Raw genomic sequence first — 15206 nt, 5'->3', positions numbered from 1 at the left:
TTTCTCTCTAGGACAGTTTATAGTAATTGCTAGTGGTTACTGTTGTACTAGTGTCTGAAATGGTCTTATTTTTCTCTCTTTTCCCACCTGTATAGCTTCTTCATAGGGTTCTTGTAGCCGAAGTTAATGCCCTTCAGGGTATGGCAGCCATAGGACAGAGACCTCTACTGATGGAGGTGAGCCTCTTGCGCATACGTTAGTATTAACCTTTAAATTACTTAAACTACTTAAATTGCCAGTTAGAAGATAAAACAATAAATTGACTTGTAGTTCATTAATTAGTAAACTACTTAAAAATTAAACTTTAATGGAATCTTTCACTTTTGGCTTTATAACTTTTATAAACTGAACTGAAGCTAATGTCTGGATGCCAGAATAAATAAGATATTTTCTTTGAGGCTGGTTAAGGATTTTCTGCCTGCTTATGTGTATTAGACTTCACTTGCTCCCTTTCAGTGAGAGAGGAGAGAGTCAATTGTCATCACAAGGTGGGAGTTAAGAGGTCGGTGGAAAGAACCACATACATGGAAACACAGCAGGCTAAGCTAAAGCAAAAGGCAAAGAATTAAAAGACACATCAGGGAAACATGCCATTGAACTTGGGTTTTAGGCAACTGTAGTGCTCCAGAGTAAGTATAAGTAGACAGTTGCAAGGAGAAAGAAGATAGGGTTAAAAAGCTCATTTCCACCCACACCACCTCCGCTCCCTGCCTTACACACAAACACACACGCACACATAGAGCTGTATATATTTTTCATAGCACTAACCAGCTGCATAACATGACAAGTTATCAGCTGACTGGCATGCATGTGGAAGATTTCCAAAATATACTATAATTGTTTTCAGATTAACTGACATTGTTCAAAACAGGGACCTGTTAGTAAAAGACATTATTTATTTGCCTCTGTGTTAACCTTGCAATCCAATTTCTCTGGCTTCAGGAAATCAGCACTATACTTCAGTATGTGGTAGGAAGAAACAAATTGTTGCAGTGTCTTCATGCAAAACGGCACGCGCTGGAGTCATGGCGGCAGCTGGTAGAAATTATACTGACAGCTTGTCCCCAGGACCTCATTCAGGCAGAGGACCGACAACTGATTATTCGTGATATTTTACAAGATGTGCATGATAAGGTGACATACTTCCTAAATTACTTTATACTGCTGAATATTTAATTACCAGGTGAACATATAGCTTGCCAACCTTTTTTTTTTTTTTTTTTCTATTTTAGATTAGGAGTAAATAAGACTTCTGCAGTGCCAGTGCTAAGACTTTTCTTGAGAAAGAAAAGTATAGTAGTGGCTCTCAACCAGAGTGTGGCTCTCAACCAGAGAATTACCTAGGGAGCTTTTTAAAAATACACAGGGACAGATATCATCCCAGATCTAGTGAATGAGACAGTCTAATGGTGAGGCCATTTATGTGAATTTCCATTAAGAACCTCTAGGGAATTCCGGTAGGAATTCCTCTGGTTAAGAACCCGTGTTACCCAGCATCCTATTTGAATTTCTATATATTAGCTTTTATTTTCTTTGAACAGTACAGTTCTATTCTTATGGTAGTTGAAAAGCTAAACGCATACACAATGTGTTGATAACTATAGCTGAAAGCAGGGTCCTCACTTTGCTTTATCTTTTTGCTTCAAGATCCTGGATGATGAAGCAGCACACGAGTTAATGCCGGTGGTAGCAGGTGCTGTGTTCACCCTGACTGCTCACTTGAGCCAGGCCGTTCGCACAGAACAGAAGCATCCATTAGCCTTGAGGCCTGGAGAGGCCCATTACGCTTTTACGCTCGATGGTTGTTTCACCTCACCTCCTCCAGCAGAGAACCCAGTGGTGGGTTTTGCTTCTATTGGAGATTCTTCACTTCACATCATATTGAAGAAACTGTTAGACTTCATTTTGAAGACAGGTGTTTTAATCTAAATTTCCTATCAATTATAGCTTTTGTATTTGTTTTAACTTTAATTTGAAAAAAGGGTCTTACTCTGTCTACCTAGGTGGCGGATTCCAGCGAGTGAGGACACACCTGTATGGCTCTCTGCTTTATTATTTACAGATCGCCCAGAGACCAGATGAACCGGACACCTTAGAAGCAGGTAGAATTAGATAGGTTTCTAATCTTTTCTGGTTTTAGGGATTGGTAACTTTAAATTAAAAAAAAAAAAAAAAATCACTTTTTCATCTTTTAGCTAAGCAAAGCTATAACCAGTGAGTATAGAATCAGTTAGGTGTTTAAAGTCAAGGAAGAATGTTTAGTTTTCTAAAATTATGAAGATGGCATAAGTACTGTCAAAAAAAACCCTCAAATACTGCTTTAGATTATATATTTTGGTTGCTCCCTGTCTCACCCGTGACCCCACTGAATATAAGCTGGGTATAGTGCGTACACCATCTTTTTTCCCTTGCAGTATATCACAGTACGTATCTCGTTGCATCTGTTAAAATGGCTATGTTATTCCATAATATGGAAGTAACATTTATTTTACCATTTGCCTGATTCATAGGCACTTAAATTCTTTCTAATTTCACTATCACAAAAAAAGCTGCATCAAATATTTTTTATATGCCTATGTATTTTTCAGGAAGGATACTTCATGGTAGAATTTTCATGTGAAAAAGTGTGCTCATTTTTCTTTTAATAGATTCTATCGAATGGCCCTCTACCAGTTTAAACTCTCGTCAATAGCATGCATATGTCTTTTTGTTCTAATGTGAGGTTGCTCTTGGACAAATTCTAAGAAGTAGAACTTGGTCAGAAGATACACATATTTAAAATATTGATATGTACTGCTTTCTAAAATGTAGTTAGCATTTTTAATTGAGAATAATAAGCCGGATTCTTTGGTCTCCAGATATGAAAAATGTTTTTAACTGTTTAACAGACAAACATATATCATGCTCTAAGCCAGAGTTATTCTGTTATTTGAGAACTTGTCATAAGTGCCTTCTGTAATGGACTCCTTGTCCCCTTCTGAGAACCCTTATGAGCGTTTGTTATTTTGTACATAGATTCTTAAAAACCATTCTGTAAGACCCAGATTATCTCATACTATTTTTTATGGCTATATATTTTTACACAATATCTTCCTTAGAAGGTAATAATAGCCAAATGATGTATTTATAGAAATGTCCTACCCACTTAAATAATGTACAAAAAATGTTTTTAAGGTCATTAAAAATAAAAGACTAGTTTAGAGAAGCTTTTTAAATGAATAGGAGCTTTCTAAAGAAAGATAGTAATGGGGATCCCACTTCTCTTTCCCCCACAACATAACTCCTCCATTTTCCTCTTGTCTAAAATTTTTAACATTCTGTAGTTGCCTAAAATTATCATTTTAACATCCAAGTTGGAAAAATCACCACTTAAGCACTAGGTGGAGCTGTACGTCATGCTTTTTGTAAGTCATTATCAAGATGTGGTAAAGCAGTGTGACCATAAAAGAAAATTCTCCTTTTTTTAAATTCCAAAATGCTCTAATTTTAGAGTAATTTCCTCCTTTAGTTTTTTCTTAGTCATAATCACTGCTTATTTTGACTTATTTTAAGCAGCATATTACTTTCTCCTCTAGGTAATAGTGTTTTTAAGTTTCAAATTAGAAATACTAAGTTTAATAAGTATTTACTGAGCATTTGTTTTTGTGCCAAACTCTGTACTTACCTTCTGTTTATTAAAACTCTGAAGGTTTGCCTGCTGCAAAAACTGCAAAAAGCTGCTATAAAAAAGTAAACTATAGACCACAATGTGGGTTACTTTTATTTTTTATGAGTAAGCTTACCTTGTTTTTACTCTCCATTCTGATCAGCTTATTTTGAGAAACTTTCCCCAATTTAAAAACTACTACTATGCAATAGTTGGAAAAGAACTCATAAGATTAGTTTCAAATGCAGGTTATTGCTTTATATAATGTATTTCTGAAACTTTTCTAAAAGGTTTACACGAATCTTATGTGAAATATATGATCACATCTTCATAATTGTACATTTAAATTACTTTCATAATGGATATACTTTTTCTTTTTAATAAACATTTCAATTAAAAATATAAAAGAATAAAAATATCTGATTTTTTGGGCAGCAGGTCTTTGTCTACTTTGTACCTGATCTTTTTGAGTGAAATTCTCATAGATCTCAGTAAAAGGTAAACACAGGTTGCTTAGCAGAATAAATACAGAATATTGGTTCTCCTGGAGTTTCATAATTCATTTGATTTTTTAAAGAATAGTTTATCCTTTTCCTAGTACCACTGTTATTAGTGTATGTGCATGGGATATACGCATTGTGTCTTAAAGTTTACCTGCTGGGGACTTGTGGCTGGTGGGCTTTTGTGTACATGCTGCATTGTGAAGATTTTGTTGTTGTTCTGTATGAGGTTTAATTAATTACTCAGTTACCAATCTGCTTTTTGTTGGAGTGTTTTAAATTTTTTCTGTTGTAACTCTTTTAGCCAAGAAAACCATGTGGGAAAGATTGACAGCTCCTGAAGACGTGTTTAGTAAATTGCAGCGAGAAAACGTAGCCATCATCGAGAGCTATGGTGCCGCCCTCATGGAGGTGGTTTGTCGGGACGCTTGTGACGGCCATGAGATCGGAAGGGTAAGTAGCCCCTGTTTAGTACTGTAATCGAATAAGTATTTTGACTTATTTAGGTCTAAACCGAATTAACTTTTCGATATGTTATATATCGAGAATTATTTTCTGCAGTATATTTTAGTGAATTTGCCTATTTGCTATAATTTGGACTCTCGATTTTGTTTATTTATATATTTTGTTTAATTCTGTTCAGATTCTCCGTTAGTTCAGAATTTTCCCTCAGAATAATCTTTTTGCTGATTTTGAGGTTGGTCTGCCACTGGTAGAAACAACAGAGACGCTGCAGAGAACTTCTTGCTAGTGGAAAATTATATAGCATTTGAATCATGTTTTTGAAAACTGTTGGAAATGGATTTTAAGAAATAGGGTAAAATATAAACTGCAGTAACTTCTCAATTATGTTTTTAAAAAAGTTTGTTTTTAGGCATAGAAAAAAGAGTAGAAGGAGATAGACCAAAATGGATTAATTGTTTATCAGACTATGTATTTTCTATATAACTTTTATATATTTTCTATAATCATGTAAGATTTTACAATTAGAGAAAAAACTATTTTTAAAAATCTCTTTCTTCCAAAACTTAATGTTTAGATTCTGCTAAAATATATTTAATACTATTATTTTAATGTATTGTTTTGTTTCAGATATATAACTTTACCCCCCAAGTTTTCCTTTTATTAATAAATAAATCAAGATTCTAGGTACATAACATTTCAATTTTACACACAAAAAAAATGGAAGAAAGTTTTGTTGCAAGCACCCATTCTCCTTATGAGAAAAGTTCTGAATATTTCCAGATGAAAGCAGTCTCTGTCGTTGATTTTGGGAGCCATCTCGTGTTTTGGACTTTGATTTATCTTCCTCCAGATGCTGGCGCTGGCTCTGCTTGATCGGATCGTCTCTGTAGACAGGCAGCAGCAGTGGCTTCTGTACCTCTCCAACAGTGGCTATTTGAAGGTGCTTGTGGACAGCTTGGTAGAAGATGACCTTACGTTGCAGAGCTTACTCACCCCACAACCTCCGCTTTTAAAAGCCCTTTATACCTATGAATCCAAAATGGTGAGGCTTTATGTTCACTTGAAGTTGGATCAACCGCTCATTTTTTCTTGGGGCTAAAGATATATTAAAGAACGTTAACATGGCCTACATTTTGAATACTTCTGTCATGTAAGCTGTAATCATTCTAAGGAGTTTCATATTTGAGGACATGTACTAGAAATGTATCTTCTAAGCAGGCTAAATTTGAATTGAAATGATCCAGAGAGAGTTAGTTGAATAATAGGTCTGCAACTTACTCAGAGTGATGATAGTGACGAATGACATGACACTCAGTGCTCTATGAGGAAAGCAGGGAGCAAAGTTGTCCTTCCACAACAGAATTCTGACTATTAGGTGCCTATTGAACATTCCGATGTAGATGTGCTTGTTCTGTTTTAAACATGGGATTTTCAGTAGTCTATAACTCATCATTTTCTTTTCTCCAAATCTATTTTAATTTCTCTGTTGCCTTCTGGTTAAAAATATCATAGTGTCACAATAATAGAAGTGCTAAAGTCTTAGATTGTTCATTAACTCTTTTTTCCATTCATTTAACAAATATTTATTAAATGTGTATTATATGCCAGGTGTGGCACTAGGTACTAGAGATACAGCTATGAGCAAAACAGATGATCTTCCCTGCCCTCCATAAGCCCACATGATGATAACAGGAACTACAGTTTAGTTGAATGCTTAATTTGTGCAAGGTACTGTATGTGGCACTTCGGATGTGCTATGTCATTTAATCCTCAAAAAATCCGTAAGAAAGGTGGTATAATGTGCCCCTTTATAGCTAGCTCAGCATTTCTCCTCAGTGATGGTTGAAGATCAAAAATGTGCCATGAGAGTCTCATTTTTATCTAAGGTCCTTGGATATGATTTCTTTACTGATGATTTTTCTTGCTTTATTTCTTAGGCATTTCTCACGAGAGTAGCTAAGATACAGCAGGGTGCCTTAGAGCTGCTGAGATCTGGGGTGATCGTGAGACTGGCACAATGCCAAGTCTATGACATGCGCCCAGAAGTGGACCCGCAGGGGTAAGTGTCCATGCAGATTGTTTTGTTAAGTTCCCAGTAAAGGATTATTGAGGAAAAAAGAAATTCCAAACAATTTCGGCACTGGACTATAATTCTGTTTCAGCAGTATTCTTTCATCTTGATGAGGGCTTTTTTCTTTTCCTTTTTCTTTTTCTTTTTTTTTGTTTCCGTGATACATCCCTGCCACTTACTAATAAATGGGAGCTGCTAATAAGGGTAAAAGTGAGTAGGGACCTAGAAGCTTTACATTTTAGAGCAGTAATGTAAGAGGGAAATGGAAGATTATTTTGTTAGTGCATGTTTTTGTTCCTGACTGTATTGTTCAATAGAAATACAAGTTTTCAGTTATAGTGGTCTTTAAAGGATCGTGGTGAAATTATAATTTGTTATGGATTTCCTATTCCTATGACTGGAATAGTATTTTATATTTTTCTCATTTTAACATTTTACCAGCTGCTTGTTAACTTGAAAACTTTAAGTCAAATTAAGTTTCAAGCTTTTTAGCAGATTTCTCATATGGGTTAATATGGGTTTTCTTTTTCCTTGTTTTTGTCTACATGGCTGCAACATTATTAGACAAAAAGCCTGCCCTCCTAACAATAAATAACACTTTGGTCAGTTTTAGTAATTTTCTTCAAAAGATCCATTGCCAAATTGAGTATTTGAGTTTTTTAGACTTAACTGTAAAGAGAGCTATTTTACCTCCAGAAAAAAAAATTTTTTTATATTGCTTTCTTAAGTTTTAAGCATCAGAGTTATGATTTTCACCTTAGGTGAAGAGGATTGAGTTAGTTACATTCCTCAGTTCATGGCATATTGTTGTCACTGTCTGTAAAATCTTTCTCTTATTAATTTCCTGTTATTTTTGTATTCTACTTCATTCCCTTCAACAGGCAACCATTTTCTTTTATTTAAAAGTTTAAATATAAACTTGCAATAAATAATATTTTATTAATACAATGTTCCGAGACCTAACCTTTTAAAAGTCAATTGATTTTACAACCTCATTTTAACTTTTTTAAATCTTGTTTTTTTTTATATATATAATATTATAACGTGGATTCAATTTTGGCTTTGGGTATAGGAGAGGGAAATTTGGAGAAAACCTTGTTTTTATCTATTTCTTACTCATAGTCTCTAAAGCCCAAGGGAAAATTTAGAGTAGAATAAATACATTTAGGACATTTCAAACATTGTCTTTTTAAATTATGCAGATTTTCTTTATTGAGATTTTTCAAACAAATAAGTCCATTTATACCGTCGATACGGGATGCAGAGTAGTCACTTGTAGCTTCACATCTTAATCAGCCCCCTGTGGTGGTTTGCATGGAGATGGTCAGGGACATTAGAGTGTTAACCTTAACCCTGGGACTATTGCTCTCTCCTCGTTTGGTGGAAATGAATGAAGCGTGTTTGGCATGAGAGACCCCCCAGTGTTCATCCCTACTCCGGTGGACCGGTACCGCCAGATTCTCCTTCCGGCTCTCCGCTTGTGCCAGGTCATCCTCACGTCTAGTATGGCCCAACACTTGCAGGCAGCAGGGCAGGTAAGAGGAGCCCTTAATGTAGAAATTGTCTAGTGCCAAATCCTCATTTTACAAGTGCAGAAACCCTTGGCATAGAAAGCATAAGTGAATTTACCTTAATTATACTGTTGGTGGCACACCTGGGTATCGAAAACAGGCCCCCTTGAACTTCGCTCTGAACTTCATTGGCCTGTTTTTGTAGTCTTGTTTGGATGAAACACTGCAGCTAATTAGTAAGTAAGATGGAAAGCAAGAGTTCTAAATTTGTTCTTCTATAAAAGGAAGCAGTTGTTATGATAGGAATAAGCAGGCTTCTAAATTTAATTTAACCAGGGGTATTTATTGAGAGGAGGCTATACACTATGTTAGGCCTTGCAGAAAATGCAAAAGTTGGATGATACGCCACATTTAGTTGCGATATGTAAAGAATGGAGTAGTTCAAATAAATGAATTTTCTAACTAATAAAAATATTTTTCGGAGCACCAGAAATTAGTTTTATTTTCATCACTTTTCAGTGAAACTTTCAAAAAATATACATATCTCTGTTTCTTTAAGAATGCAATATATAATTTAGCCTTTCACTGATTAATTAGGCTTATTATGAATCTGCAGTTTTTTATTGTATTGCTCTATTATTGTGATACCCTTAGGAGCTGTGTCCTAATAACTTATGGTAATTCTGTCTGCTTTCCCTGCCATCAGTTCGGGCTTATCTTGCCAAGACAGAATGCTGCTGTTTCTAATGTGGCACCTTATATTATGCTGCATTAGTCTAGGTGACATTCTACCCCTTTCACATGTGACCTTTGAGTCAGTTCTTTAAAACTCAGTGACTGTCCTTGTCTTCTACTTTATTAAGATTAAGGGTTTTTTTTTTTAGCAGAAGTTGGTCCTCTAATACCAGTCTTTTACTGACTATAACAGAATCCCCTAGGGAGCTTCTTTGAAAAATACCGATTACTGAGTTCCATGTCCAATGATTATGGGCTAAGGCCAGGAATCTGTTTAAAAAAATAAAAAGGGACACAGTTCCTGAATGATTCAGATGTTTGGCTTGTTTTGCCATAGTCTTTGCGAAGGCGTTTGTAATCAAGTTGAGGAGACATCTTCTTCCATTTTTCCTCCTTTTTCTCGGCTTAGGTGTTGCAGTTTCTCATTTCGCATTCTGATACCATACAAGCAATCCTGCGCTGCCAGGATGTTAGTGCTGGGTCTTTGCTGGAGTTGGCTCTGCTCACAGGAATTATAAGTAAAGCAGCACTTCCTGGTGAGTTGATTATGTTGAATGGACTTTTAAGAAATCTTTACGGACTGACACATACTCTTAATAGAATGATAATTTTATTACTTTGCAGCTACATACGACTTTTTTGAAATTGGCACTAAGAGTTCACTACCTTTTTTAAAGTACTAAGTTTATAAATATGATATATGCTCATATAAAAAATTCAAAGAGTTCAAGAAAGTAATTAACACTCAAAATCCCACTACCTAATGTTAATTAACACTCAAAATCCCACTACCTAATGTTAATTATCAAAAATTAACATTTGGTAGATAACTTTTCAGTTTGTGTCTGAACAATGCTCATATGTACATAAGAGAGAAAGAGAAACAGAGACATACAGAGGTAATTTATATGACTGAGATTACCTTTTAGATGAAGTTTTAGAAAATGACTTTAATTTTACACAACTTAACAGACAAAACTAATCGAAGAAAAACAGAAGACATTGTTGAGTTTCACACAAATGTTTCTTCATAACAATACAAGAGATATTAGTTCTTAAAAATCATTATGATTAAGAAAAGAAAAAGAGTGTGAAAAATTAAGATATTTTAGTTATTTTTCAAATTTTAATTTTTTTATTACATATAAATTTTAGACAGTTAACTCCTGATGTGAAAGATGAAATGATGAGTTCTTTTACATTTCCTCTTCCCCCTCAGATTATGTTTGCTTATATTATTTTTACTTTGTCAGGTTTTATAACATTTATATTCAGTCCTGAAACCATAATACCATAATAGCTCTTTAGTTTTACTTGTATATTTACATGAATTCACTGAAAAACACCAATTCTTTTTTTTTTTTTCCTTTTATGGTTTCTTTTGATTTATCTCTTGGTAATTTTAATTTGTACTGAGATCCCCTCAACCAAGAAAAAGTATATTATAGTCCCTGAATTCTCTAATGTTTGTGAACGGCTAAAGGTTGTTATTTTTAAATGATAGCATGGCCAGTTGTGATTTTCTTTTCCTCAGAACTTGTAATATTAATGATAATAGCTCATATTTATTAAGTAATTAGGTGCCAAGTATTGTTTTAAACAGCAGTTAATTTATTTAATCCTCACAACTATCATAAGATATGGAGCTATTATTATCCACATTTTACAGTGAGGAAACTGAGGCACAGAGAAGTTAACTTGTCCAAAGTAACACAGCTAACACTGGTAATGTAGGGTTTCCCAGGCAGTGTGGCTTCTGAGCTTGTGCACTTACCTGCTAGCTGTACCACCCCTGTAGAGTTCATGGTTCCATAAAAGATTAATCAGCTCGATTTAGGAATCCAAACTGTGAAGCTGAATGCAAACTTGTTTCTACATGTGCAAACTGTACTTTGCTGAAGGAAAAAGAAAAATATCAAATGATACAATATCTCGAAGACGTTAAAGAAAAAAATGCATTTTATTTTAGTTTTATATTCTAAATTTTTTCATGAGAAAGTAATTTACTGCTAAGTTTAGAATTTTTTTACTTTTATGGCCAGAGATAAAAAGATTTTTCTCAAAAGTTTTAAAAAGCGCCTTTTAAAATCACAAATTGAATCTAGATTTAGATTGCATATGAATGAACTTGAGGTAGTGTACGTATACTCTGTGTAAAGCCATATTTCTCAAAAGTTCTTCATGGCAGAATCTGCTCAGTCACATAAAGAATATATGTGAACATACTAGAACTGCTCTTCCTAGTTTTTTAATGTGTTTATTGATTATAAAACTACAAATTTTGTAGGTATATTAAGTGAACTTGATGTGGATGTAAATGAAGGATCTCTAATGGAGCTACAGGGACATATTGGAAGGTTCCAGGTAACTGATTCGTATTTCTTTAAAGAGCAATTGTAAGACTTTTAACAAAATACAAAAATCCCCTCACCCATCCTCCCCGATCTGCTCCCTGGATTTGGACAAAACCTTTTCAGTGGTTTTAATTGATTCTTTGTTACCTCTAAATAGTATGCTTATATTGCTACTACTTGATTTTCCAAATTGAGGAACCATCTATTGACTTCCATTGAGGAGGATGATCTCTTACTCATTTTCTTCCACCAAAAAATATGTACATATCTCATAACATCCCCCGAAATGCAACATAATTATAATTTTGATTAGATCAATGTTTAGTGTTACAGTATTATTACTCTGTAAATGTCATTTATATTAAGCCATGGACGATATGTGACTTTTCTGTGTAATGTTATGTTTTCTTTAGAGTAAATAATCTTTTTTTTTTAAATTTGCTTGGTTTTTATGTACTTATTTCTCATTTATTCCCCAACTCTTTTCCATTGTGCAATCTTTTCAATATAGTCAACATATTAGATATTTTATCAGTCTTTCTAGGAGCCTCTTGGACTGCCTTGATTGAACATCTTCACTTTTTATTGGTTGCAGAGTAATTATATTCATATACTAGAATTTATATTCTATTATTTTCGATACAGTGATTTTCTTAACCAATACAAGTTTCCAAAAGAAAAATTCTGCCATTAGCATTTTTATGTACAAATGTTAAAACTATAACGTAACTGGTATCACTGGTCCCCAAGTGTATACATACAGTACGTTTTGACTCACTGTCACACAGTGCACCAGAAAAGGTTGTGCTCTAACCAATAAAACCCAAATGCTCTGGGGTTTTGTTTTTATTTTCATTCTTTAACTTTTTTCATTAGTAGGGAGAAGAGGATATTTTTGATGCCAATTTCAAAAAAGCTCATTCTTTCCAAGAACCTTAGGAAAAATTGTGTTCTCAGGTGAAAAGTACCAACATTTCAGGCAGGTGACAGTTGCATTTTAACTGCCAAGGCTACCTGTGTGTTCCCAACCTCTTTATGAAGTCCCCAAAAGTGGCCACAGAAGTAATGGCCTTTGTATTTGAGCCTCAGTAGACAAAATGATCATGGACGTGCCTATTACAAATCATCTTCTATTTGCCATCTCATTTTGCTTGTTATTGTTTATCAACTTGTATTTATTTAATGGATATCTACCAAGGAATTATTTAGTATGATACAGAAAATTCCTTAGCAGACACTTAGATTATAGTGGGGATTAACTGCTGTAAGAAATTGGTATTCTTTCAAAGAGTTGACTGCCAAGCAAATAACATTTGCAAAACGGTTAATATTAATAGGGCTAACTTTAGTTGACTCATTTGGAAGTAAGAAATCAGGTGCTTTTTAGAGAGTGATTCCACTCTCCACTGAGTTTTTTTTTTTATATCTCAAGAAAGAGAGGTCACTAATTTTAAACATCTCCAACCAGATGTGAACACATCTTTTTCTTTCATAGCGCCAGTGCTTAGGACTACTAAGTCGCTTTGGTGGCTCGGACAGACTCCGTCAGTTTAAATTTCAAGATGATAATGTGGAAGGAGATAGAGTGAGCAAGAAAGACGAGATTGAACTGGCTATGCAACAGGTAAGAAGAGTGAGAACTGTGTACCTATTCTTGAAGCTTTTTGTTTTGAGGAATACTTGATAAAAATAACAGATGTGAGTAATTTTACAATTTGATTTATAACTTTGTTTTTCAAATCTGGATTTACATATTAGAGCATGTGGGGAGTAATGTTTTTGCTACTTCTCTTCTTCCACTGTAGATTTGTGCCAATGTCATGGAATATTGCCAGTCGCTCATGTTACAGAGTTCCCCTACCTTTCTGCATGCCGTGTGTCTCTTCACCCCAAGCCTGTCAGAAACCGTTAACAGAGATGGGCCCCGGCAAGGTGAGCCTTGTTCTTTCTTTCTGTATTTGAGGAGTTAAGTTGCCATGATTATGACAAGCTCGAATTGGTTCTGGTAAGATGTGTTTTTTTTCTTTGATGAGTAACAGTGGGAAAATTTTCAAGCAAATTTAAGAAGGAAGGGGATACTATTGTCAGACCTGTGGATAGGCTGGTGAGCTTGAGAGAATAGAGGAATTCAAGATTTTCTGAGGACAAATTAGAAGAGCCATGTGGGGAGAGTATAATTTTGAGACCCCAAAGAAAGGATCTAGGATTGGAGAGTAAGCTAGCTGGGTGAAAAATATGAAAATATGATGGCCCCATTCTCTCCAAACATATATTAGAATGTTGGATACCATATAATAGGTCTCTAAGACTCTGTTCTTTTCTATTTTTTAATCTTTTCCTCTGTTCTTTTCCTTGAATATTTTCAGTTAACCTATCTTCAAGTTCACTTATTCTTTCCTCAATCAGCTCCATTTGGCTGTTGAGTATATCCAGTGAATTTTTACTTCAGAAATTGCACTTTTCAGTTCTAGAATTTCTGTTTGGTTCTTTCATTCATTTCTCTTTTCTCTGCCGAATTTTCTATGGTTTTATTGATTATGAGCATATTTTATTTTCCCTCAATTAGGATAGTCATGACAGCTACTTTAAAACCCTCATTCACTAGTTTCCAACATCTAGTTCATCTGAGATTGGACTTGATCGGCTTTCTTGTCTCTTGAGAATATCTTCCATTTTAGTTGTTTGTATGTTGGGTAATTTTTAACTGCATACTGGACAGTATGAAGTCGTGAAGTTTCTGGATTCTGTTGCTTTATTTTCCTCTATGAGTGTTATTTCTTTTGTTTCAGCTGGCAGTTATCTTAACCCTACTTGGTCCGTGAACTCTGATCCTTGGGTGGCAGGTGCTCTCTCAGTTCAGGTCTTTTGCCTTTACCTGAGGTGCTTTTGAGTGTGTTCCATGCACGCGTGGTTCTGGGTAGTCAGTGATGTGGAAAGCTATGGAGATCCCTTCCCTAGCTCTTCCTAGATTTCCCCAACTTTCTTCAGTGGTTATGGTTTCCCAGCTTCCCAATGTCTCTTTTTTGGTTTCCTAGGCTCTGATGACTTGCTTTTTCCATTGGCACTCTCGCCTCTGCACTGTGGAGCATGTGCTGCTACCAGCTATGCTTCACCCCGGGCTGAAGGTCATGGAGGTGGGAACTTAACTTGTACATATGTACAAGTTTCGTCTGCCCTCCTAGTGAGCCTGCAAGCCCTACCAATGTCTCTTTGCTGTCGTTCACTCTCTGGTACCTTCAGGTAGTTGTTTTTATATTATGTTGAGACTTTTTAGTTCTCTGTCATGGGCGAGAGATGAGGAATGGGCCCTTGTCTGGTATGATTTTAGTTTGTCATACTTGGAAGCAAAAGTCCTTCATAGCTGATAGATAGCTGTAGTAAAAGATACCTTTCATTCAACGATTCATTTGGAATAGTCTTGCTTAGGTGAGAGTATGACTTAAAGAAACAGGAAATAACTATAAAGATTTATAGTTATATTCTATAAGGTAAGTGTTCATCAAATCATTGAGATTGGACATATACAATAGTTTCTTTGATTTAATATTAAGCAGATTAGTTCTCCATAGTTCTTGCTTTTGCCTATATTCAAAAAGACTGCTGCTAGGAAGGAAGATCACTAAAATAAAAAATTCCACCGTGGAAAGGGGAGCGCTGATCCCTGAGGCCCTCGCCAGCACGAGGGGAAAGCTATCTTTCTAGTCTAGGTGGCTCAGGAAACATGAAAAGAGATTGTCTTCACTTGGAAGGACATGGAATGATTGAGAATTCTGCTCAAAGACATATTTTTATTCAAAACAGTGGTTTGCCTGTCACCCATCAGTGACATTTAACCTAATCTATCCCCTCTGTGTCTGGCAATTTGTAAATGAATATGAATCTGTTTATTAGTCCCTGTAAGAACTATAGTTTGATGGAGAGCTC

At 35.1% G+C, this 15206-nt stretch overlaps 1 protein-coding gene across 1 annotated transcript in view; it reads left to right on the top strand.

The window, feature by feature from the left end:
* NUP205 (nucleoporin 205) overlaps nt 1–15206 on the top strand; it is a 67428-nt gene that overhangs the window by 45091 nt on the left and 7131 nt on the right. Inside the window, 12 exon segments of the mRNA XM_006910494.3 lie at nt 96–176; nt 943–1134; nt 1648–1915; nt 2004–2102; nt 4451–4599; nt 5462–5653; nt 6549–6670; nt 8079–8217; nt 9338–9464; nt 11216–11292; nt 12778–12906; nt 13088–13214. Of these exon segments, the coding sequence (XP_006910556.1) occupies nt 96–176; nt 943–1134; nt 1648–1915; nt 2004–2102; nt 4451–4599; nt 5462–5653; nt 6549–6670; nt 8079–8217; nt 9338–9464; nt 11216–11292; nt 12778–12906; nt 13088–13214 (1702 nt within the window).

Source organism: Pteropus alecto, unplaced genomic scaffold (assembly GCF_000325575.1).
Source record: "Pteropus alecto unplaced genomic scaffold, ASM32557v1 scaffold22, whole genome shotgun sequence".
NCBI classification, from domain to species: domain Eukaryota; kingdom Metazoa; phylum Chordata; class Mammalia; order Chiroptera; family Pteropodidae; genus Pteropus; species Pteropus alecto.
This window is presented reverse-complemented; position numbering and strand designations above follow the sequence as displayed.